The sequence below is a fragment of the Coccinella septempunctata genome, chromosome 1 (assembly GCF_907165205.1).
Source record: "Coccinella septempunctata chromosome 1, icCocSept1.1, whole genome shotgun sequence".
Taxonomy (NCBI): Eukaryota; Metazoa; Arthropoda; class Insecta; order Coleoptera; family Coccinellidae; genus Coccinella; species Coccinella septempunctata.
This window is the reverse complement of record NC_058189.1, coordinates 46,525,786-46,551,157: the sequence shown is the minus strand read 5'-3', so window position 1 is coordinate 46,551,157 and position 25,372 is coordinate 46,525,786. Positions and strand designations below refer to the sequence as shown.

At 35.0% G+C, this 25,372-nt stretch overlaps 1 protein-coding gene across 4 annotated transcripts in view; it reads right to left on the bottom strand.

Annotated features, from left to right (window-relative positions):
• Positions 1 to 230: 230 nt before the first annotated feature.
• LOC123319985 (sialin) overlaps positions 231 to 25,372 on the bottom strand; it is a 58,907-nt gene continuing 33,765 nt past the window's right edge. For all 4 annotated transcript variants that reach the window (XM_044907107.1, XM_044907099.1, XM_044907117.1 and 1 more), the window contains exons 4-10: positions 24,749 to 24,833; positions 23,703 to 23,923; positions 17,722 to 17,868; positions 16,330 to 16,462; positions 11,576 to 11,731; positions 11,434 to 11,519; positions 231 to 536 (exon numbers count right to left, since the gene is read on the bottom strand). In XM_044907107.1, the coding sequence (XP_044763042.1) occupies positions 297 to 536; positions 11,434 to 11,519; positions 11,576 to 11,731; positions 16,330 to 16,462; positions 17,722 to 17,868; positions 23,703 to 23,923; positions 24,749 to 24,833 (1,068 nt within the window). In that variant the 3' untranslated portion in view covers positions 231 to 296. The remainder of the gene's footprint in view (positions 537 to 11,433; positions 11,520 to 11,575; positions 11,732 to 16,329; positions 16,463 to 17,721; positions 17,869 to 23,702; positions 23,924 to 24,748; positions 24,834 to 25,372) is intronic.

The following is a 25,372-nucleotide window of genomic DNA, read 5'->3' as shown; positions in this document are numbered from 1 at the left end:
ACTTCGGGTGAGTTCCCAAAGTTGAATTATTAACCCTTATCCTTCAAAATTACTATATTACATTGGCGAACGTAATTCCTCCATCATAAAAGTTGGACAAAATACTCTTAAAGTAGAAAGCAACTGAAAAAAATATCATAGGTATATATGCAATATATGTAATTTAACAAAAAAAAAAACGTGCAAGGCATATTTTTAACTCCAATCCAAAAAAAAATAAAAATGCAACACTATATTCACAAATTTATTTCAATAATCTTCTACCTAATTTTTACATTTGACTTTCATCGAAACCTTCAACTTTTCCTCTCTTCCCTATAATTATTCTTCAACATTTTTTCTTCTTCTCCGTCATTACATGTTTCTGTTTTTGAATCCTCAACGTATCTCAATTCGACAGCTTCTTTTAATTCGTTACAGTGCTCGTCATTCCACGCCATCAACTTGGACGAGGAGAAAATTGTATAGAGCACTCCAGTAACCATGAGTATTGTAGCTGAGATCAGATAAATTTTCTGCCATTGGTATATGGTTTGCTGAAACAAAACAAAATCTTAAGTCATCGGGAATATTCAGGAGACGAATATGCAGTTCTGTCCTATATCTGGTAAAAAGCGTTGATATCTAACAATAGTTATTTTTCTATCCCGGGAAAAGACAACTTCCTTTTCCATTTACATTCACTCAGTTTGGTTCCCGGGAAAGTAGATGAAAACAAATGGCATTTGAAATGTTTTTTTTATCAATTTCAACTGATAACCTCTAAAAAATGCTCTCTCGTGTTTTGTTCAAATCATATTGTGACATTTAACACAAGAAAGAAGTGTTATCACAATATTTAAGTGAATTGCTTTTATACAAAGTGAATGTTTTTCTTAGATTTTCTAATATACTTCATGATGCATGTGTCAGCTATCTTCTTCGATTGACTAAGTTGAAAAAAAATTCATGGCCTTGAAAAATATTTGACAGACTCTCTTAATCTGAAACGTTTGAGCACCTGAAAACCATAAAAATGATTCAAGAATCGAATTTTTTATAATCAAACTAGAATATGGCAGCCCTGTTATGGGTATGCAACATATGAAGCTGTTCAGCAAGGGCGGCTAATCAAAGGAGACAAATGAGACTAAGCCTCCTCATAAAGCTCAGTACTAAAATTCATAAAGTAGTTGGTGGCCAATTGAAATAAAAAAAACTGAGTATTATCACATTATGGCAGAATCTGAAACAGGTAGCGAATGATTGAGAATGGAATGTACAGGGTGTTTTTTCAGCCTGCAAAATTAATCTGAAATTAACACAATTCGCACCCAGTATTTTTGAAAAAGTGTTGGAATAATTGAAAGTACATAATCATATCGTTCTACACGAAAAATTTCATCAAAATTGATCAGTCCATAACAAAGTTATGAATAAATGAAAAATCAGTCGAATCGGACAATTCACCCTGTAGGGCTCTCTGTGATCGTCGGGTCTGGGCCGCTCATCGGCTCCCTGATGTCGATCGGCTACTTGCTGTCGGTTGGATTTCTACCCGCACTTCTTGTCTGAGTAGATAGTGTTCTTCTGCATTCCCCATGAGTTGATTAAATTCATAAAGATTCAAAATTCACTTCGTTATGAGATGAATAGGATGTTAAATATCGACACGAGAGAAACAGCTATTGTCTCTATCAAGAAAAACAAATGAGTCTCGGCAACCTGGATGGTGCCATAAAATATTATTTGACGAATTGAATAAATGAATGTTACAGTTTACGCAGCTGTCGAAGAAATCATGAAATTCATTGTACAGGGTGATTCCGCGAACTTTCAAAAACTGTCCAAATTTATGTGATACGGTCCTGCAAATCGAATGATATTTGACAGTGTTCTGGAAGCGCATGGAAACTATCTTCATTCCAAATTTCGGATAAATCGGTGATTTCGTTCAGGGGATAGGGTGGTTTCCATTCAAATTTGTATAACACCCTGTAAATCAGAATCGAGAACTCCGAGATACCAAAGATTATAGCGTAACCTAACTCTATAATCTTTGCTAGATACTACATATGAGGGTTGTTCGTGATCCTCTGGGTATTCTCTATCTCACATTAAAATGTTTCCTTTCTTATCCTATTTATAATTAAAATAGTAGTAAGATATCCCTTGAATTGATTATTGCTAGGGCACTCTTTATTTAATTGTTTTCAAGTGTCAATGAAAATTATAAAACCGTCAAAGAATTTTTTATAAGTGTTTCGAAAAAAAATATGGCATTTTTTACCTGGAGAAATAATAAGAAAGCCAAAGATGTCAACTGAAAAATCATCATCTCTGCAGGGTCTGAGAAGTCCACAAACACCTGTGCTATTACGACTGAGCGTGTTTCCTTTTAAGGAGATGCAGGTTTTCAGTTTCATTTTGGAATTCTTTGAAATTGTAATTTTGACTTAAATGACAACTGTTAATGTTGAATTTTTGATAAAATTACAATAAACTTACTTTAAAATGAATCCTAGCTGCATTTTGTATGGAAAGAAAAATTTCCAAAGAGTGAGTTGTCAATAGTTACATTAGTGAATTAAAAAAATTGTAATTCACTCAGGGGATAAACGTCAACTCACCCTTGTTGCCATGGGTTGACTATCGTCGTCTTTAAAAGTCGAAATGAGATAATTAGTTATTTACAACAAGTGAGTTAAATGAATGTTTCTTCCTGAAAAGAACAAAATTTCATTCCATTTCGATTAGGATTCAAATGATAACACTTTCCAGAGAATTATTGATTGTTTCTAAGGCATTATTCAATCCATAGAAACAAGAGCAATATGACATTTATCCGTTCATATTCATGTTATTTCACTTGTGAATTATGGAGAGTAGAGAGAAGTAGAACGATCGCTGCTCTGAGACCATAGATTTTTAGTCCCCTAAAATATGTACCAATAGGGTAGTTCATGCTTTTGCCAACAGGCGCGCTGACCATCACGGGATGGCGAAATTTTGATTTAAACCAATTGTAGTTGGCTGAGTGAATTGTCTTCCTGGTGACAAATGATTAGAATATTATTGTTTTCAATTTTTGATAAGAAAACAACCATGGTGAAATGTTGAAGAGTGCGCTAGTGTAAGAGTTTTTTGGCATCGGAAAGAAAAGGAGAATAAAATTTCCGAGTGCATTTTTGAGAGAAAATTGGAAGAAACCTCACCTCGAGAATCGACTCGGAATCAATTTGTGTATCAAGAGCACTTTTGCGATGAAGTTATCAAAAAGATGATGAATTCATTATGAACGAAATCGAAATTGTCATCCCTCGTGAGAAGTGGACTCTTCTGAATAAGAATATCTAATCAATGAAACTACATGGTTCAGAAGTAGATATTCTTGAAGAATTTTGTTGGCATAGGCATAACATAATATTATATCGTTTATAACGGTTCTCAGCTGAGTATTGGAAACAGAATCTACTCTAATACCTAAGTTTTAAATCTGAGATTGCTAACTTTTGTTGTCTTGATGTGTACTACTCCTCACTGCGAATTTATATAATTTTAAAGATAACAGTAAACCAACTAACACACCTGTTTTCAATAAACAATGATAAACAAACGTAGGTAAAATTTTTTCGATCAGTGATTTCTTTTGAATTTCATTGATTTCGTCATTTATTATGAATGAATAAAGCTCATAACGTAGTCAACTTGTATTTTATTGCATATAATTCAGAGAAAACCACGATGACACATAACCTAAAAAAAGGCTGTTCTTTTAAAATTGATGCTATAATCCCCACCCATTATCGATAAACGCAGCGATCGCAGCGACTCCTAGCCTACGTTCCCCGTTTTCGGGGACACATTTTTAGTACGGTGATCGTTCTCCTTCTGTCTACTCTCCATAATTGAAATTTTAACTGAATGGATAAACGTCAACTTATTCTTGTTGCTATGGATTGAATAATGTCGCCTTCAAACGTCAAAATGGAGTAAAATAAATAAATGAAAGTTAATTTATAACCTAAAGCTGAAGGTAGTACCTACTTATAAGGCAATCCAATCACCTGTCAAAATATTTCAATATGGCGGTTGGTTGGCAAACAACGTTTGTTTACCTTTCGTAATTTGGAACTTTTGGAAGCTTTTTCTCAATATTTGACATTGATTGGTGTTAAATATCGTTTAGTTTTTTTGATATATATAGTGAATAGTGAGAACTAAGTTTTATTCCGAAAGAAAAATGCCTGTAACAAGTATTATGGTTAATTGTGGAAGTCGTGCAGATCGGTACCATAAGGATTTTTTCGTATACCTACTGTGACAAAATCTGTGCATTACCTACATATTAACGAAGAAGGGATATGTGGTTAGCAGCTCAAGAGAGAAGATCTAACTGAATCAATTATTAGGAACCAAGGAGTATGTAGCAGACATTTCATAACGGGTAGGTACCTAAGAAGAATATCTATGTGTCTGTATTCATATACCTATAAGTGAAACTGAATATACAGTGATTTCTTTCGAATACGTTTTTATAAAGGTTTAACTTATTAAAAATATGTAAAATTTTCTATTCATTTTTTAGTGTATCGAAGGAAGTGATTTGGGTGATACAGAGCAAGCAGGGCAAAGCAGATTGAGAGGCTGTGCTAAACAAACAGACTTGACAATGACCATGTTAAGTACACAAGTTGAGCAGCTCAACTTTGCCACCAGAAAAATAGAAGACTTAGAAAAGAAAGTTGAAAACACTCCTCGGTGACTAATGGACAATATCAATAATGTTTTTTTGTGGAAGTATTATTGTGAGTTTGATCATAAATTCATCAAAGCAGCTATTTTTCCAGAATTAGAACCTCACATTTCATCAACATCAACAACAGTACTGAGTTCTATCAATCAAATGTTACTCACATTAGTAAAATTGACGTATGTTTGAATAATAAAAATATTTGAGAGAAACTCTATTGTGTTGATCTGCATTTATTTACTATACTAAAAACATATACATAGATATATAAATTTTATTGTACTTCAGTAATTAATGGAATACAGTGCAAACAAGTTTGCATGATTTATTTTCATTAATCAAATCGAACGATACTTACACCAAAATGGTTAATTCAATGAAGAAATTATAGAGACTAATATTTTGATTACACGACTCTACAAAAAAATTTTCGTTCTTTGTCCTAACGTTCATACTAGGATTTTCCGGTTAATTATGAACAAAAACGAAAAGAAAATACCTTTTTTTGGTATAAAGTTTGCTTTTGTGATAGTTATAGTATTAATACTCATTCTTCATTTTTTTTTATAATTTTTAATAATTCAAAAACCGCGCGATGAGAGTGGGGTGTTTACCTTTACAAAGTATCACTAGTGCGCACTCGAGTCATAAACAACGATAAGGTGTTGTTTACAAGCCCAGACAAACTTCAAAATGTCGTCAAGAAAGTGTAAATATGATGCTGATGCATTTTGTTTTATATGTGGTCAATTTATTATAATTGTGACGTGAAATACGAATTAAAGATATTTCACGTTCTCTCTGAAGCCTATGAAGCATATTTTGACTTTCCTGTTTGGAATCAAGACAAGCCATGGGCTCTACATGTTGCTTGTAGTTATTGTAAATGATAGAGTTGAATCAGTCTCCTAAACACAGAAGCAAACTTTTTCATGCCATATATTTTTTTTTCGTCTAATTAGGATCTAAACTATCGAAATTTTATGCTTTGCAGTCAAAGTCAAATTTGGTGTTGACCCGTGTTATTTGACAAAAGGTCCTACATAATGAAAAGGATCCACACAAGTTTTGTAAAAAAAACAGCGAAGAGAATTAGGTGAAAAAGCACCAATGATGTTATGCTCTGAACTCACGAAACCCATAATTACTGAATTTCAATTCATGCAAGGCAAAAAAAACATTATCTAAATTATATATTGAATGAATAAGAACGTGACCTTAGTGTATATACATTATCTATAATGATATTCACCATTTTTTTAAGAAATTTAAGTGAAACAAAAATCTCTGCTTGCCAACCAGGCGCCATATTTGACAGTTGAAAGTCACGTGGTCTGGATTCCCTAATTGTTTTAGAACCCATATATTTAACAATACCAACATTTGAACACTATAATTTGATATATTCAAATCGAATATAATTCGTAAACATGAGTATAGGGTATAAATTATCCTAATTTTCCTGAATGAGAATGAGTTCGCAGATGAGGTGTGGAGTTTATGTTAACGTCAACGAGAACTGTCCAACACAGAAACTTATAAGAGATTAACCTAAAGCCTAGTGAATAATAGTGCAATCATAGTATGAACAGAAAGCGACAATAAACCGTTTCTGTTTCCTCGATTCATAATAGAATATCAAGATTAATGCACGCTAATGGGAAGCCTAATGCTATTGTTTAAATTTGATATGCATAATGGCTGCTGTAATTGAATTCACTTCTCCCTTGGACTTACGTCCTCTGGTTACTCCAACTAGAATATTTAAACTCTCCTCTGAATTTGTCACCACATAAGAGCTGAGTACACTTCAAGATTAGATGCTTTCGAAGGTAGAATTGAAATTTATAGAATGGATTTAGCAGATGAGAAAATGATCAAAAATTTTTTATAGACGAATGATAGGCTTACCCCGTCTCGCTGGAGGTTCCTCCAGAAAAATCTAGGGTATTACACCCCATTTAAATGACATTTGTCCGCCGCTATTGACCAACTATTGACATATGGTTTCCAAGAATATTTCATGAAAAATAAAAAGCATTGGGCAAAGCTTCTTTATTTCGAAAAAAGAGATTGGGGATTCTTGAAGATTTTTTCTCTAAGTCTTACAGTTCCTGAGATGCTTTCAGTGCGCATTGAATTTGGGATACCCTGTACATTATCACATTGTACCTACTATACTCCATTCAGTTTTATTTTAGCAGTCGGTTGACCATGGAAATTTGACACATTTCACTCTGTATAGTACGAAAATGTGGGGTTATGACGCTTGTCAAAACATTATTGGGTTTTAAATCAACGCTATGTTGCCCGTTCTACATGAAAGTTTCTGTTATTACCTATTTTATCATAATGTAGAATCTCTTCGGAAAATATGTGACGAACATAATTGAAGTTTGACAAACTGATTGAAGGCATACCAAATCCAGTTATTTGCGTGGAAAATACAAGAGATCAGTAAAATATCATAATATGCACTAGCTTGAGGAGAGTTAATGTTCGATATCTTCTTTGGCTAAAGATTGAATACTTTACATCACTTGTAGATTTCAAAAATATTAACCCGAAGATGAAATGCATATGATGCAGTGGTTGGGAATGGGTATCTCCCGAAGGAATTAACAGATAATTACAAAAATGTTAAATTCTTCAACAATAATCATCTTGCTTCAATATAAGTAAAAGGAATTAAAGGAAGTTTCAAATCAAGATGAACTTCACCTTTGAACAAAAATTTCACATGAATAAACAATCGACAGGACAACTGGCACGTATTTGTGGCTGTTCATCTTAATACATTGATATAATAATAATAATTAGGCATTTATTGGTACCTTAAGACATTTACAATGTATAGGACAAGTCAAATGAAAAATAGAAAAATCAATTTTCGGGAACTTATTCTACGATGACATTCATCTAAAATCCTGTAGTAAACTTTTCGCATTAATTCACTCAAACATAAAATTCTCGAATGCCACCACTTTCGGCATTTTGTAATAGAAATTGATATTAGTTTTGGCAACGGCGTTATGACATTAACGACATTTCATGAGTGCCAACCTTACTCCGTTCTAGATACAAAAACTTGAGAAAACTATTTCATGGCCAACCGACTGCTAAAATAAATGTGAATGCAGTATATCAAATTGAAGTTTTAGTCATAGTACATGAAAAGGACAATTCCGTTCTATACTCGAAGTTATCTTGAGAACAACACGAATGCAATAAACTGTAGAAGCAACTCTCGATAATTGAGTTTGTATGATAATATATCATGTATAGTGATGGGGCGTTATTCGAAAGCGATGTTCTGTACCTACTTTGATATGAAACGGAAGTAATTGCAACTCATAACTCAACATTATTGGGTGTTATGAGGTTATGCATATGAGGTTTATGCAAGAGTGGAGTTTCGATGATGTATCATATCAATACTATCAAATTTTTGATATGTACTTGATTGATAGAAATTGATTTACCTGCATATAATTATGAGATTGGGTTTTCTATTTTGGTATTTCGATATGGTACAGGAGAGATTCAAATTTTATTATGAATTCGAAATATCATTGAATAGAAAACAGGAAACGAATTAGCTTTTGGCGGAAATATCATGATATCCTTTTTGTGAAAATTAACCCTCTGGTAAACAATGCTTTCTCACGAAAAGCCACTATCATTTAAATCTCGGAAATGGTAAATGATACAAAATTTCGTCAAATAAGATTAATTTGACTATTGAATCGAGTGAATAATTGGACGATATTTCCAAATGGGAAGTATGAGGAATTGTTGACAAATTACATAAGGTGTTTTCTGCTCCATCACCTCAACTTCGAGAGATAGAAGAATGTGTTGAGGAAGATATATGATTCGATTTCGAATACGTGCTTTAGGAGACACCGTCAACTAACTTTAGTCGTAAACTGAGAATTCTGGATTACATTATTTGCAATATGGGATAAGTTTCCCACCACTACACGTATTTTGCTATCAAACTAACTTCTTCAAGTGGCTGAAGATAAATCTAGCTATTGTAACAGCGCGACTCGTGAAGTGATGAATAAATAACTCATACTGGTGCAAATAGCGGATTCGGTTATGATCGACATCCATCAAAAAAACCAATGCAGGTTGATTTGTTCTTGATGGTGGACATAGATATTGCTTGCAATTTCTTCTTGCTCACAATCAGATTCCATTAAGTGGGGTGCAAACCCCACCATCTCAAATGGCAATGAGGCTCAGGTGTCAGATCATTTCGAAGAATCTGCAGTTTTATAGTGGGTGTATCAGGATTAATGAGAATAATTTCGAGATGGTTAGTGGTGTAGAAACAAAGAGATATACAGGAAAACGATACTCTGTTCGCCGACGTTTCGAAAAAATTTATTTCCATCCTCAGGGCTCTACAAAGTTTGTAGAGAAACATAGTTCAACATTCTGTAGATGTTTACAAATAAGAAGGAAAAATGTGCTGTACTACAAGTTGACTAGAAAAAATATCACAAAAAAGATGGTTTTTCATAATTTGGACACATGAAACATTACACAATTTAAAAGATTTCGAAGACTAAAAGTAAAAATAATATATACGTTTAAAGTACATAAATAATGTACTCACAGACTAAGCAATTGTATCTTCAAAAATCATCACTCAAAAATGCAAAAAATCTTCAATATTTCGTGTAAAAGGAATCATATAAGACGATTAAAATGCGGGGACAAAACAAAGCGACCGATGCCGTCCGATGCACAGATTGTATGTCGACAGACGAAGGTGAAATCAAAGAAACGGTGGACTGGAGACAAATTAGGGTAAAAAAGGTAGACGCTTGCATATGACGTACCGAAGACTGAGTAGTTGAATTTAGAGGGGCTGAAAATTTTAATTTTATTGTTTTTTTTATAACTTTCATCGTTCATTTCGTAATTGTTTGTTTGTTTTCAATAAGAAATAGTAAGAACAGCTGAGCTGTTGAAAATCAGATCTAGAATTTACAGAATCAAGAACATTTATCTTTAACATTTCAAAAATTAGCCGATTACTTAAATAAGGCTCCCTATTTAATATTTGGACGTCTTCAAAATTAAAGTTGTGACCTGTGTTCTGTGTTATCTATGGGATAACGCTATTTATCCCCATACAGCACATGACGTCCAATGGACGTCCATTTTATATCCAAATGAAGTACAAACGTCCACGGACCTTATATGGATGTCCAATGGATGTACATTTCTGGATTATTTACTGATGTTGCATGGATGTCAATTGTACTTCAAATAAGGGATGTTGGACAAACATCCATATACGTCCCTTATAGGGCATCTTCTGGATATACAAATCTGGTGAATTATCCATGATTGTATATCTGTTGGATGTTCAGATCTGGATCTAAATATCTGCCTCCAGAAATAGTACTTTTCTGTACGACAACATTTCTGGCCATCAGAATTTGTACGTTAGTGTAAGTCCATTCAACGTACATTTTGTACATCTGTGAAATGATAAGTCCCCGTCATGGTAGACGAACTCAGTATTAGTTTGTCTATGTTAAGGACCTCACTCATATATCTATTATATAATCTAATATATAAAATTCTCGTGTCATAGTTTTCGTTACCGTACTCCTCCGAAACGGCTTGACCGATTTTGATGAAATTTTTTGTGCTTATCCGGTATCTATGAGAATCGGCCAACATCTATTTTTCATCCCCCTAAATGTTAGGGGTAGTTCACCCCTAAATTTTTTTTTTATTTTTTAGACAAAATTTTTAATTTCTATTTTTTTATGATACAACATACAAAAATACATACAATCCTCAATTTCTACCCTTCTACGATCAACCCTTATTTTTTAATAGCCATTTTAGTAATTTAATCATTAGGAAATTATTTATATGGCAAAACAACGTTTGCCGGGTCAGCTATCTATGAGAATCGGCCAACATCTATTTTTCATCCCCCTAAATGTTAGGGGTAGTCCACCCCTAAATTTTTTTTTGTATTTTTTAGACAAAATTTTTAATTTCTATTTTTTTATGATACAACATACAAAAATACATACAATCCTCAATTTTCACCCTTCTACGATCAACCCTTATTTTTTAATAGCCATTTTAGTAATTTAATCATTAGGAAATTATTTATATGGCAAAACAACGTTTGCCGGGTCAGCTATCTATGAGAATTGGCCAACATCTATTTTTCATCCCCCTAAATGTTAGGGGTAGTCCACCCCTAAATTTTTTTTTTATTTTTTAGACAAAATTTTTAATTTCTATTTTTTTATGATACAACATGGAAATTATTTATATGGCAAAACAACGTTTGCCGGGTCAGCTAGTAGTATAATAGATATATGACCTCACTCTACAGAGGCGCCAACTCGTGAGCACAAAAACGGTAGCCTTCATTGGAAACGTATTTTCCAGCGAAACGCTACTTCGCCATAACATTTGTCCACAGAACGTGAGTTATAATTTTCCCGAGATTGGAGATTTTGATTGGAAGAAGAGATTCCATTGATTAAGAGCTCGCCCCTAAAATCTGATTTTCTAACCCAAAATTTCATTCACTATTCAAGTTTTATTGATATATTCCTATCGAAGTACTGAGATTATGAAGAAAAATTCCCGTTTCAACTTTCAGAATACAGAAGGAAGTCCTACAATATAATTTTTGGTTATTTACTCACGTTGTTGTTTGTGAAGTATCCAACGAGTGCAGGAGTAGCAAAGCCATTGAAGCAGACCAGGGAATTTGCTATGCCTAATACGATACCTGAAATAGAATGATTTGTACAGCGGGTGAAACATATTTACTCCCATTTTACTCACTTGCATAATTCGGACTATTATCAACAATGCTTGCTAATACTCCAGTGGATACAGCACCATGGCACGCAGCAGATGCTCCTACGAAAATAAATGCGATCATACTGTTGCAACCTGAATATGCTATGGCGATCATGCAGAAACCTTGGCCCACAGTTGCTAAAAAGATACTTGATTAATAATTTCCATTCGATAGTAAATGCAATAATAATAGAATGATCACGCGTAAACAGGGAGGCAATGAATACAATAATAAGGATAAATTCAGATGCATACCACCCGCCGTTATGAATATCAACAAGTGTTACTATCTGAATGAATCAAAATGCGATGGAGCGTACTTCATTTGGGGCCTTGACGATGGCAAATTGGCTAGTTCAATTCAGATCGTAACACTTGTTGATATTCATATCGGCGGGTGGTATGCATCTGAATTTATCCTTATTATTAGTAAATGCAATATTTAGTAGTAGGGGAGACCAACAAGGAAATTTAGGATTGAAGAGCTCGTCAAATTAGTATAAAGTAGAATACCAAGCATCCGCCTTATATCTGGAGAATCTGTGAGGAACTGCTCGCAAAAGAAGGCCATCAGCCATAACCGAAAGTGTTACATTGTAATATATATATTTAGTTTATTATGTGTGGATGGGAACAAACTGCCGAAAAAAATCACTAGGACATCTGCGACCGCTTTGGATTTTTTTCTGTACATCGTATAAAATACTTCGAGAATAACACGAAACATATCGCACCTTACCCAGCAACAGATGTGCCATTCAGTTTTCTCGAGATAAATCCCTTCATATGCTTCGATTCTATTTTGCGTGCATTAAGGAACTTTTCTTATGGTCTTTTCAAATATTGAAGCATATTTTCAAAATTTCGATCTACAGGGTGTTATTTCGAGGATTCAAATGATTCCTAATTTTTTGTTAACCCGGACCTGGATTTTCCTTGCGAATATTGAATGATACATTTGAGCTTTTAATCGGAAACACCTTTGCCCAATATGAAGAAAATATACCGGGTGGTTCATCTGATACGGCCTCAGGAAGAAACGAGCAAAATTCATAAAACATCCTGTATCTCGGCTACGAAGCAGTAAGAGCCACTAAATGTGGTTATTTCCAGAACTACCTCGGTGTCACATATCCGCCTATTAAGTATTTCCGTTTCCCAATGAAACACCCTGTACAACAGATACCGTCAAACGGGGTGAAGTGGATCAAAAATCGAGGTTTTTTAGCAATAAGATTCGAAGTATCAGTGCGAGCGGGCTGGCGTTTATAATATAGATTCTATGATCCTTTTGCTATCGATTGGCCTATTCACCAAAATTTGTGGCTGCACAGTTTTTGAGTCCTGAGACCAACAGGTGCTGTGAAATCAGAACTAGAACCATTGAAAAAATGAAAAAACCTTTATTCTTTCTGTGTAAAACTAAAAATGTTTTGTTTCAAAACAAAATACAATAAACAACGAAAACAAATTTCTAACGAACATAAAAGGGAAGTGGGCAACTCCCCCCCAAAGATACTAACACTTCAAATATTTTTCTAGTACAAACATTGGTGCAAACCCACCCCCCAAACAAAGTCTTGGCTGCACCACTGAACAAAGGTATATAAATGTAGACCATACTATAGTCAGTCTTCATATTTACCAGATATAATTGATATCGCAATTATGAAAAATATCACTAGAGAATTCTCGATAGAGACCTTGTGGGACGAAACCTCTAACCACAACTCCATCGAATTAACAATAGGAGAAGGGCCAAGAAGAGAACTAATGCAAACAAGAGAATACACCGATTGGACTGAATATAGCCATCTGATACAATCGGAGGTAAAAGAAATACCAACAATCAACACACCGGAAGACCTAGAAAGCGCCGTTGATAAACTAGAAAAGAATATACCTACTAGATGCCTACAAAAAGAGCACAAAGAAAATAACGAGACCAGCACCGATACCTTCACACGGTGATACACCCAGAGAAATCAAAGATCTCATCAGGGAAAATCGGAGACTAAGAAAAATATACAGGCTCAACAAAACAGATATAAATAAGAGAAATCTAAACCGACAAAGCCAAGTTCTAAAAAATACCCTGAAGGATATGAGAACAAATAGATAGAACGAAAAATTTCAAGAACTAAATACTATCGATCATTCTGCATGGAAAATGCAAAAATGTCTGAGAAGAGAAAAGACTAAAATACCACCTCTCCACGGAAAAAGAGGAATGGCATATACAAATATCGATAAAGCAGAAGCACTGGCGGACTCGATAGAAAGAGAATCGAGAATTAATTACAGACCTGATGACGATAATGACGATCTGGAAGAACTAGTAGAGAACAACGAAGAAGAAATGGACGAACCACCAGTAGACGACAAAATAGAAAAACCAACTTCTCCATTTGAAATAAAAGGGATAATCAGAAGCTTGAAAAATAGCAAAGCTCCAGGAAGTGTTAAAATAACGAATGTTATGTTGAAGAAATTACCTAGAAAAGGTATAGCTGCTCTCACAAGTATTGCAAACGGTATAATGAGGACTGAACACTATCCGAAAAAGTGGAAAACTGCAGAAATCATAGTGTTCAACAAACCAGGCAAAGATGAAAAATTCCCCCAAAACTACAGGCCGATAAGTTTATTGTCCGCCCTAGCAAAAGTAGTTGAAAGAGTAATCGCTAGGAGGCTTACAGAAGAAACTGAAAATCTGAATTTCATTCCAGCAGAGCAATTCGGATTCAGAAGAGATCACTCAACAGAACAGCAATTACTGAGACTCACAGAATACATAACAGAAGGATTCCAAAATAAACAAGCAACAGGTCTTGTTTTACTAGATGTCGCCAGAGCATTCGACAGAGTATGGCATGAAGGATTGATTTACAAAATGAGATATGCTGGATATTCAATCAAACTGTGCAAGTTGATTAGGAATTATTTGAAGAACAGAAGATTCTACGTGAAAGTGGAAGGAGAAAACTCCACAACCAGATATATGGAAGCAGGGGTGCCTCAAGGGTCAGTTCTTGGGCCGTTACCGATAACATATATATTCACGATACACCAAAATCTCCAAGGACTATGCTGACACTATACGCCGACGACACGGAAATCGCAATGCGACATCGCAAGCCAGAAATCATAGAAGGAATATTACAAGAAGCTATAGATGAAATAAATGACTGGTGTATTAAATGGAAAATAAAGCTCAACGGACAAAAAAGCCAAGCGATATTACTGCAAAAGAGGAGACTGAGAACTACAACAAATCTGGAGGTAGATGGAGAAGAAATCGAATGGAAAAACGAAGCGAAATATTTAGGTATCACCCTAGACAAAAGTCTAACTTGGAGAATCCATATCAAACAAGCCATTGACAAAACCAAGGCAGCGATGAATATGCTCTACCCGCTGATAGGTAGAAAGAGCCACATGTCAAATGAGTCAAAATTGAAAATAATCATAGCCGTTGCTAGACCACAACTGACCTATGGATCAGGTGCTTGGGGATTCGCGGCAAAGAGCCATATACAAAGAATTCAGGCAACAGAAAACAAGCTACTACGATGTGCCATAGATGCGCCTTGGTTTGTCAGGAAAAAACAGATATATCGAGATTTGAAGTGGGAAACCATCACCGAATTTATGAAGAGGAAAGCTGAAAAGTTATTCGAAACAGCGAAGGAACATCCAAACGAAGAACTCAGGAGACTAGTGGACTACGATCCGGAGGAAGACAGAGGAAGAATGAGAATTTACAAAAGGAGACCGCGAGATCAATTGAGGAGAGATTAAAATGAGTACGGAAACTTATTAAAACTATACTAAGAAGAGATATCCGAAATGGACGAACATGAAAACCCTAGCACGACAAGGTGCAAGAAGAAATTAACCGATCAAGGGATAAATGGTTTATAGGCAAATGCCCGGAACCAATGTAAAGCAGGCTAGGTTTAGTGGGTCGCGAACTCAGGAGAGTGAGTAACCCCACAGTGTTCCCTAGAAATGGGTTCCTCTGGGCGAGAGATAGAGCCCCGTGTTTTCACGGTCGCAGATTCTCCCTGCTATAAAAAAAAAGTCTTCATATAGGTTGAGATTCAATTCTCTATTCTTTGGCTTCCAGAGTAAAGATGTACCGGCCACGTGTAACTTGCTTCAGGTGGATTCTGCGAATTATTTGGTGCCTTTTCACAAGAGCTATATCCTCTGCATGCGTATATACTAAAAGGGTATTTTTGCGACATGGGCATAGACCACATGGTCAAACATAACTACATAAATCATTGGCGATCGACTTCACCCCTTACTTTTGAGTGATGTAACAAATATTTCTTTCCTAAAGAACTGTGGTAAAGGGGAATATCATTCCAACTAGTTCATACGTAACTTGTAAAAGTTTAGGTGAGAATAACTATCTTAGTTACTGCCAAATATATAATTGAAGTAGAACAATTGAAAAACTGTTTATTTGAGAGAGTACGAAACTTTTTTTTTTGTGAGAAAACTAACCATCCAGAATTGTATCCACGCCACGAGTTAGCAATCTTAGGAGGTAACAGTAGACACAGAGTTTTTTCGCGGCAATTTAGGGTCTTGTCTATGAGTTACGCGATAAAATATGCGGGAAAACACGGTTGATCCACTTCACCCCGTTTGACGGTACTCTAAAATTTATCTATTCTGATTCTGAATCATATGTAGAAGATAGTAGAACTGATGCAAGTACTCACAAATTGCTGTTGCCAACTTCCTAACATTCGTCCTGCTCATCAACTGATTCTTGAGTATATAATCTCCAACACGAGATATTACCATTGAGGAAAGCATTCTGAAGAACTGTGGAACTCCAGATAAAATGCCAGTCTGAAAAAATTTTTCGGTTATTAATATGTAATGTTTTTTTGGATGTGAATGCATTTTCTATATGGCTATAAAAATATAAAAAAATACAGAAATTAAGAGATATGCAGGGCGTTTTACGAGCGGTTGGCCATAGCCTAATGGTGAAAAAGTGCCATCTAGGTCTTCCAGAAAAGTTACTTCTTTTGTAACGAAAGGCCATTAGATTCGGGGATATAGGGTGATTTATGGATTTTGGCTTAAATTTCAGATATCTATAACTTGAGAACGAGTAGTCCAATTTCGATGAAAATTTGTGGGCTCTTTATTTTCCAACAACACTCTGAAACTTTTGGCCTGGAGAGAAGAGAAGCAACTCTCTTGCAAGGCCAAGATGAGCTGCATTCACCATTAGCCTATGGTTAGCCACTCGTGAAAGAGACTGTATATATATTTTCAGGTTCAAGTTGATCTTAAATATAGAAATGATTTTTTTTTTAGAAATGAATGTTTTTATTTATTTTGGGAAATCTCGGTCCAAGGAACTCGAATGTTTTCATGATCGAAGCCTACTTGAATATACAAATCAATGTGTACCCCTGAATTTTCAGTTGAGTAAGTAGGGAAGAGAAGGGTTTCCGAAAAAAATCAAAACTTTCTTATAGTTTTTGCCCACAATTCATACGCTACATTTTTCCGAATATTTCTGAGTTCATGCGAAAAATTTCAGGAGCTCGTTAGTGAAAATTGGTGACTGTTTTACATAATTTTTGTTGTACTCCCATCTAAGTGTATAAAAAAAATTGTTTTCATTGAATATATATCTACTTTATCTTACTATTCGGAATTATGAAGTGAACTGAAATTCAAAATACATTTTTTGTGCTCCGACTACACTTCAAAAAAATTTTAGTTGGAGTAGGATATAATTCCAGGCGGTTATTTGGATAGACGGAAGTTTATATAGAAAGATAACATGAAAGACCTGCCTTAACTTTTAAAATATGTCCTGTGTACACTATTTCCACTTAAAGAGGTGGTCCATTTCAATTCTTATAATTATCTTCATAACAATATGTTCACAAGTAGAACTTATTGTCTTTGTGAAGTTATAAATGAATATTTTATGTCCCCTGTATTCGGAAATCAAAATCAACAACTTGAGACTTCGACTTGTCTCTGATATTATAAGTCCACTGGCTGGTTGGTTTCAGAACTCATGTAAACATTGAACTACTTCCATTAAATTCCGGGTAATTGATTTTTGTTTGAATAATACTTACAGATGTGAGCTTCCATCCATGGATGAATCTAAAGTAGATTGGTGCGTTCGATAGAAGCATGAACAAACCCCAAAGGCCCCCAACGTGACCGAGACAGTTCATCCAAACAGGCACTGAAGTGAGGATAGAACGCCAAGGGATTGGAGCCTGAATAACAAAAATCCAGATTATATCATATGAATCTTCAAAACGGATATTTCATATTTGTAACACACCCCCTGCTTCTTTGAGAGTAAAGAGCCGCATATAGATTGCATTTTGTACCTATGTAGTAGTCAGTCGGAAAAATCATTACACGCATATTATGCGAATGCAGAATAATTTTCTTACCACATTTGGAAATGAACTCTGGGGAGTTGATGTGAAATAATTCAACTCACTGGAGGAGGAAACTGAATGAATGTGGTTTGTGAAATGTGGTAAATGTGAGTTTCCTAGATTTTAGTAGATAATGTTGGTGAGGTATGGGTACTTTAGGAGATATTACCCAATTTTCTTCTGTATTATTGTATTTTTCTTTTCCCGATAGCCGTGGAAATCAGTTGGAGTAATAAGTAGATTATCTCGGACAAAGAGACAAACAATAATTTCATGAAGAGTGGAGATTTCGATAACTTAAAAATAACCCCAAAAAAAAGAGTCAAATATTCAAATATTAACGAAACTCGAATTCTATTTATTAGTATTCAGAGTGATTGACCGCGATATCCTATTAAAGCTCCATGGGCGTACCCAGGTAGGGGCAGGGGGGGGCAGCTGCCCCCCCCCCCCCCCCCCTTGAAGATAAAATAAACGTTAATTTTCCTGCGGTTCTACGACGACAGCAAAAGGAAAATCAAAGAAGAATTTGTAGGGTTCGTTGAACTAAAAGCACAAAATGCTTCAGCAATTGCCGAAGCAATTGACAATTTCTTGATTAGTTCTAACCTCCCAACTGAATATTGCGTAGGGTTTGGATTCGATGGCTGTTCTACAATGGCAGGGAAAGAGGGTGGCGTACAAGCCATTTTGAGAAAAAAATATCCTCGTGCTTTATATTTTCATTGCTCAAGTCACAAACTCAACCTTGTTGTGAATGATGCGAACGTAGTGCCAGAAATTAGAAATACTGTCGCCACTGTAAAGGATGTTATAACGTTTTTCAGAGAATCGACTACACGTCGAAACTACGCTCCAAACCTATCACGATTGTGTGAGACGAGATGGTCCGAAAAATATAAATCAATCAGAAAGTTTTCTCAACATTTCCCAGAGCTTGTGAAATCTCTAGAAACGTTATCCGTAGAGGGAAATTATGCTACCAGAAAATCTGCATATCAGTTGCATTCAGCCGTTACAAAACCAGTGTTTATTGTTGCTCTACAAACAATAGCCAAATATTCAGCAGTTTTAGAACCAGTAGTTAACGCACTGCAAGACAAATCGATCGACATGATCTCGCTGGGGGAACACATCAAAAATATCAAGGACATTCTCAGAAATGACCGCGAGTTTCCTAATAGAATGAGTGATGAAATGCTTCAAAGAGCCCGAGCTGTTGCAATGGATTTGAACATAGAAATTTCGATTCCACGTCTTGCTCACAAGCAAACACATAGAAGTAATCCGCCATCAGACAATGATAACGAATATTGGCGGCGTTCCCTGATAATACCATACATTGATTCACTCATTTCATCGTTGAATATTCGATTCTCCCAAGAAAATACTCCGGCGTTTGCTTTAAGTAAGCTACATCCCTTGTATATGACCAAAACCAGCATTACAGACTTACACAAGAACGCAGAATCATTCCAAGAATTTTATAACCTGGATATCACCGGAGAACTGAACCTTTGGCATAATTTACGGGTGAAGAAGGCTTTAACAGATGATCAATTAAGGGACATAGAAGTAGTTGATCTGTTCAACGAAGCCAACATTTTTTACCCTGCTGTCAGAAAGGCATTGATTATTTTAAGCACTATCCCATGCACCACGGCGACCGTAGAACGGTCCTTCAGTACGCTGCGAAGGGTTAAAACGTGGCTCAGAAGCACCATGGGTGAAGAAAGGCTTACAGGTTTATGTCTGATGAGCGTACATCGCAATTATTTAAAAGAAAACAGTGAGTTTATTGAAAAGACCATCATAGACAAGTTTTCGGCAAATCCGAGAAGATTACTGTTAAATTAATATATATATCTAGTCAATTTTGATGATTTTTTGTTTCAATATACCCGACCGACCATCTTCTCAGGTATGAGCTGCCCCCCTCTTGCTGAAATCCTGGGTACGCCCTTGTAAAGCTCTATGGAGAAATAATAATTTTTTGCTGAAAATGTGCATGCTTCGTATGTAATGATTTGCGGTAATGAACTTTCTCCCTGAAATATTTGCAGACTTCTGAAGCTTTCGGATATACTGAAAGAACCTGAGGTCCATTCAAGAATTGTTGACATCCCATTAGTCATTGAAAATAGAGGCACGGCTTAATACCTGGTCACAGAAAATCATCAAAAATATCTGTAGTTTATTTATAGCATAGACATATAGACATGGACTGTGCCTTCCATAGACCTATAAAACACATGGACCCTTCCAGTGAGTTTCAATAGCCACGAGTGCGGCCTACATGAGATGGAGCTAGTATGGGCAAGAAAACGTTCCTCAGAACGCCTTAGCGCTAAGCGCATACGATTTATTTCGATTTTTTTTAAATAGGGAGTATTAGAAATGAAATTTGCTTAGAAATATTTCGATAATTGATTATAAACATAATTCTTTTATTTTAGTAATTAATTTCCGAGCTATATTTGTATATTGGCGCCCGTTAGAGATAAAAACAAGTACCTATAATCGAATACAAAAAATTGAACGAATATTAGTATCATTTAGATTGGGTTTAATGATCCAATTAGAACTAAAGAGTACAATTTTTGCTTTCGGCAACTATTCCTCGGAAAATACAACAGATAAGTTCATAAAAGTTTGTGAATAAATTGATTTGAATAAAAACAATTGAGCACATTTTTAGCCAACACAATATTCTGATTTCTTGTTGGTTCAATATCGGAAAAAATATTGATCAAAAGGTTGAAAAATAGACATTACAATCAGCATACTAAGTAATTTTTCAACTGAGAACAATTTTTAGGAAGCATATTTATATTTTGTCCCAATGGAAAAGCTCGCATTCTGGGCATTTATTTTCCGTTCCAATCTCAAATGCTTCTTGAGCATTATTTTATCTAGATGAGAAAAGAATTGACATACATTTATCGATTTGAAATGAATAATTCAACTATGATATAATAAATCGATTAATACATTCGAAGTTACTATACCTGTGAAATTTCACTTTATCTGTCTTTTCAACTCATTTCGTACTATTAATTGCACTCTACGAGGACACCATTATTACTTTTATAATAGAAAAAGGATACGACATTCAAAGTTGATCTAAAATTGATGAGAAAATTCTGAAAGTTTCGATAAATACAAAGTGCAAACGAATGTTTTGCCCATACTAGCTCTATCTTATTTCGGCCGCACTCTCTCTCTACGCTGTGTCCATGTGTTTAATATGTCTATGGTGCTTTCCCATTATATCTATGCATGAAATACGGCCAAAAAAAGTGACAGAGAGAAACGCACGTCGGGCATGCAGTTGTCTTTTTCTAGAATTTTGGTCCACACTCACCTCTATGTGAACAAAAAAGAGACAGGTAAATGCCCGACGATCATTTCTCTCTTTCTATAAAAAAGACATTTTCATGCTGACATTGCTCAGTCCATGTCTCTATGTCTATGATTTATGGGAATCAAATATGTATATAAACATAACCTAGGGAAGTGAACTGAAAGGAAGAAAAATTAAACTCTTGACAAATTAATTAGCATTTAAAATTGATACAAGTAGGGGAAACTGGGGAGGGTTGATACGTTTTTTGGAATTTTTATTTTGGAAACTGAATTATATAAAGAAACAGGACTTTTCTTATATTTTATAATTCTTCAATTAATCGTTCAACAAAATAAATATAGAAGTCTCGAAACATAAACATCTTATTCTGTACAGAACGTTGAACACAAAAACATGCAAATTGTCTCAAGCCTCCCCACATATGGGAGGATTGATACGATGTACTGGGAGGTATGAGACACAAATTGAAAATATATGTTCCATTGGCATCACTTGCAAATGTCACATATAAACATTTTTGTGCCTTTTCTAACACCGGCAAATTCTTCGGCGCGCCATTGCGAGCACACCTGACCCCTGATCAAGAATTCGTTTGATCTAGAGGATGAAAATGAACCATTGCAATATATATAGGCTACATCTTCTCCTTTTCAGTCATATTCTTCAACTGTGTCATCCTCATTGTCCGAAATACTCCGGTCTACATACTCTTTCTTTCGTATACCTCTATTGCTTTATTTTCTTGGTTCTTGTTCTGCCTCGGCTATGTATGCTGCTGGATGTACTAGGATCATTTAGCTCAGTAGGTAGGTCAGCAATGATACTGGCTTGCTTTGGACCCATAGGTGTAGAAAAATGAGGAAATGGTCGGTTAGTCACTTCCGCACAAGAAAAGTCGGCCTCGTTAAATACATGGGGATTGTACGGATAAATTCCAGTTGTTAAAAATCTCCTTGATATGTTGGATGGTGAAAACGCCTTCATGTAGGCCTATCCAACTAGCTACGGAATATTTTTTGAAGATGATACATGTATCAAGCCTCCCCACGAAAAATGTCTCAAACCTCCCTGAAAGCAATTTTTAAAGTGATTTGTGTTTTCATCTTATACTCATATATTTTGAAAACCGAATAAAACTGTAAATTGAGTAGTTTTATGCATATCTCCCAGTGAAATGTTTGTTTATGCCGAAGAATTAATGCATGATCATAAAACACTTAGGTAACTTGAGTAAAAACTTACAATTTCTCACCTCGAAACACTCTTTGTTGAATATTTCAAAAACAGACTACTGTTAGACCTACAGATTAACGTCACGCAATGTCCTCTGCCAAAGAATAGGGTTCACTAGTATAACACTTTTGAAAACGGCTACAGACCGCGGATATGAGCCTGTATCAAGCCTCCCCATGTATCAATGCTCCCTAGTCTCCCCTACTCAATAGGTTCGATAACACCAGGAATATAAGCAAACATTAGCAAAACACTAAATATCTTCGGTAAGTGCTATTCAGTCCTGTCTGTGTCATTTTCACTACCAAGCTAAATTCCGCCACTCAAAATCTTACTAAATGGATCAGTATCAACATTTTTTTCCACAGCCACCCAAGATGTTAATAATTTTTACTACTTCTTACTCTTACTATACTACTTTATTATTTCAAATGGAATACCCTGTATATCTTTGCATCGTTGGATAGCTAATTTGATGGCCATTCTAGCAGAATTCAACAATTCACTTTTTGTAAATAAGCAGAGGGTAGAATAGAGTGGGGCTAGTTGAGAATAGGGGTAAGTTTGAGATTTGGCAACGGCAATATACAGGGTGATTCATAACTATTGGGACATTTTTTCATCCGTTTTGAAGAAAAACACAATTGAACAGTTCAGAGCATCCGAAGGAGATTTGAAGTAACGATTTATTTATTTCATTTATTCATTTCGACGATAAAGCATAATTAAAAACAATGTAACATAAAAAGAATCAACTTAAATTGAATGTTCTACGTGGCCTCCTCCGACTTCTATGCCTTTTCTGATTCTTTCAATAAAGGACTTCGAAGAAAATATTATTCTGTCCCCTTATAAAAAATTCAACTTTAACGCCCTCTATCTTTTTCCACAGCAATATTTTATTGAGGTATATTTGGTCCTATCGCCATATTTTGGTCCAAACAATCTGCCCTTAGCCTATGTCCCAATAATTATGAATCACCCTGTATAGAACACAGGATTCACACAAATTCATATTATTTCAGTGAAGTGCTGAATCTAAACAATCGAATGAATTTCCTACCCTGTTCTTCGTCACTGTTTTGCCTAGGCTGTCTTCAATAAATTTTCTTTCAGCTTCAGATATTCTAGGGTGCTGAGCTGGGCTATCATATACCAAAAATAACCAAGCAAGATACCATATACTTCCAACAGTACCAGTAAAATAAAACACAGCTTCCCAGCCAAGGGTATCCATAAGAAATCCACATAAGATGTAGGTCAATCCTGCTCCTACCGAACTACCTAAAGGAAAATTAAAATTATTATTAACTCAATGAGAAAAATGTGAATATTTCTTAATAATGAGCGTTTTTTGACTGCACTGCGCATAGGAAGCTGAATATAGTAGTTCAACTAGTTCAAATGACATCGAACATTAACGTCCTCGCTTCGCTCGCGTGTTAAAATAAGTCAATCATTAATTAATTCCGACATTGAAGTCGGAATTTAGCGCGAAATATTTTTACATTATTATGTGGCCCTTCTTAATCTTCGTAATTTCCTCAGTGTAATAATAAATACAATTGAGTGAAATAAATAAAAAACTAATATTATGAATACATTCATACAGGATGTAAATGAATAATTGCGAGAAAATTGAATGGGTGATTTCTGTTCAAAAAATAGCGGCCATTTCATACAATTTTTTACAAGATGCAACCCCTGAAGATGGCATCAAGAAAAGCAATTTCAAATTTTTCTTCAGAAATGAGAAATGAATCTGAGTGTACATAACATGGGTGCGATAAGGCAATAAAAAATATTGGTGAAGTTAACTTATAATTTCATCATGATTTCCGCCTACTGGGTGAACTTAAGTCTGAAGATAATTCCAGCCAATACGACTCAGGCTACGTACCTGTTGTTATTTTTTTTTCCCAAAAACTAAAAGAGTTTTAGCAAGAAACGACAAAAGATATTTCTTATTCAAAATGAATTAAGCTATCAAAAATTAATTTTTCGACATTATTTATTTATGCATTAATGATACTAGAACAATTCAGTGCAAAATTTTTCTAATTTACTTTACTCCTTGATATATTTGGATGGTTTTTATTCATATCTCACCTAAATAAGCTGTGATGAATTTACTTCTTTGGTTTGGTGGTATCCACTTCGCAGTCATATTATGCATAGATGGCCATGCGAACCCCTGTAAAATACTTATTCATCATTTTTTACTATATTACTAGAATTACTGATTTTTGCATTATCTGGTTAAACTTAGGCATTCTATTGTAAAAAAATTATTTTCACAAAGATTGAATTGATTGTTCCAGAAGAAGCTAAATAAAAAAATATTTTTGGATATTTTAGTCATCCCTCTATTTACTCTAGCCTCAATTTCCCTGGCCGATTATTTTGAACTGACATTTCTACCGGAGCTGAAATCCTTGAAATAGTCTGAATTAAAAAAAATGAAGGATTATAAATCATAATTTATAAACTTCGATTCTTGGTGAGAAATCAGTCCATCCCTCTTTGCATATGTCTAATTATTCGTTTCGGCATCCTATCCCAAATTAGGGAAAAAATTGGCCGACTTCAGTATTGATATTAGAAAATTTTCATTTTAACACGAAAATTTTCATGTATAATTGAGGACTTTGTCATGCACCCCCTACTAGGAGTTCTGGGTACTTGAGTTTTCTTTGAAGGCCAACCCTTAAAAGCACATTTTTGAAACAGTTT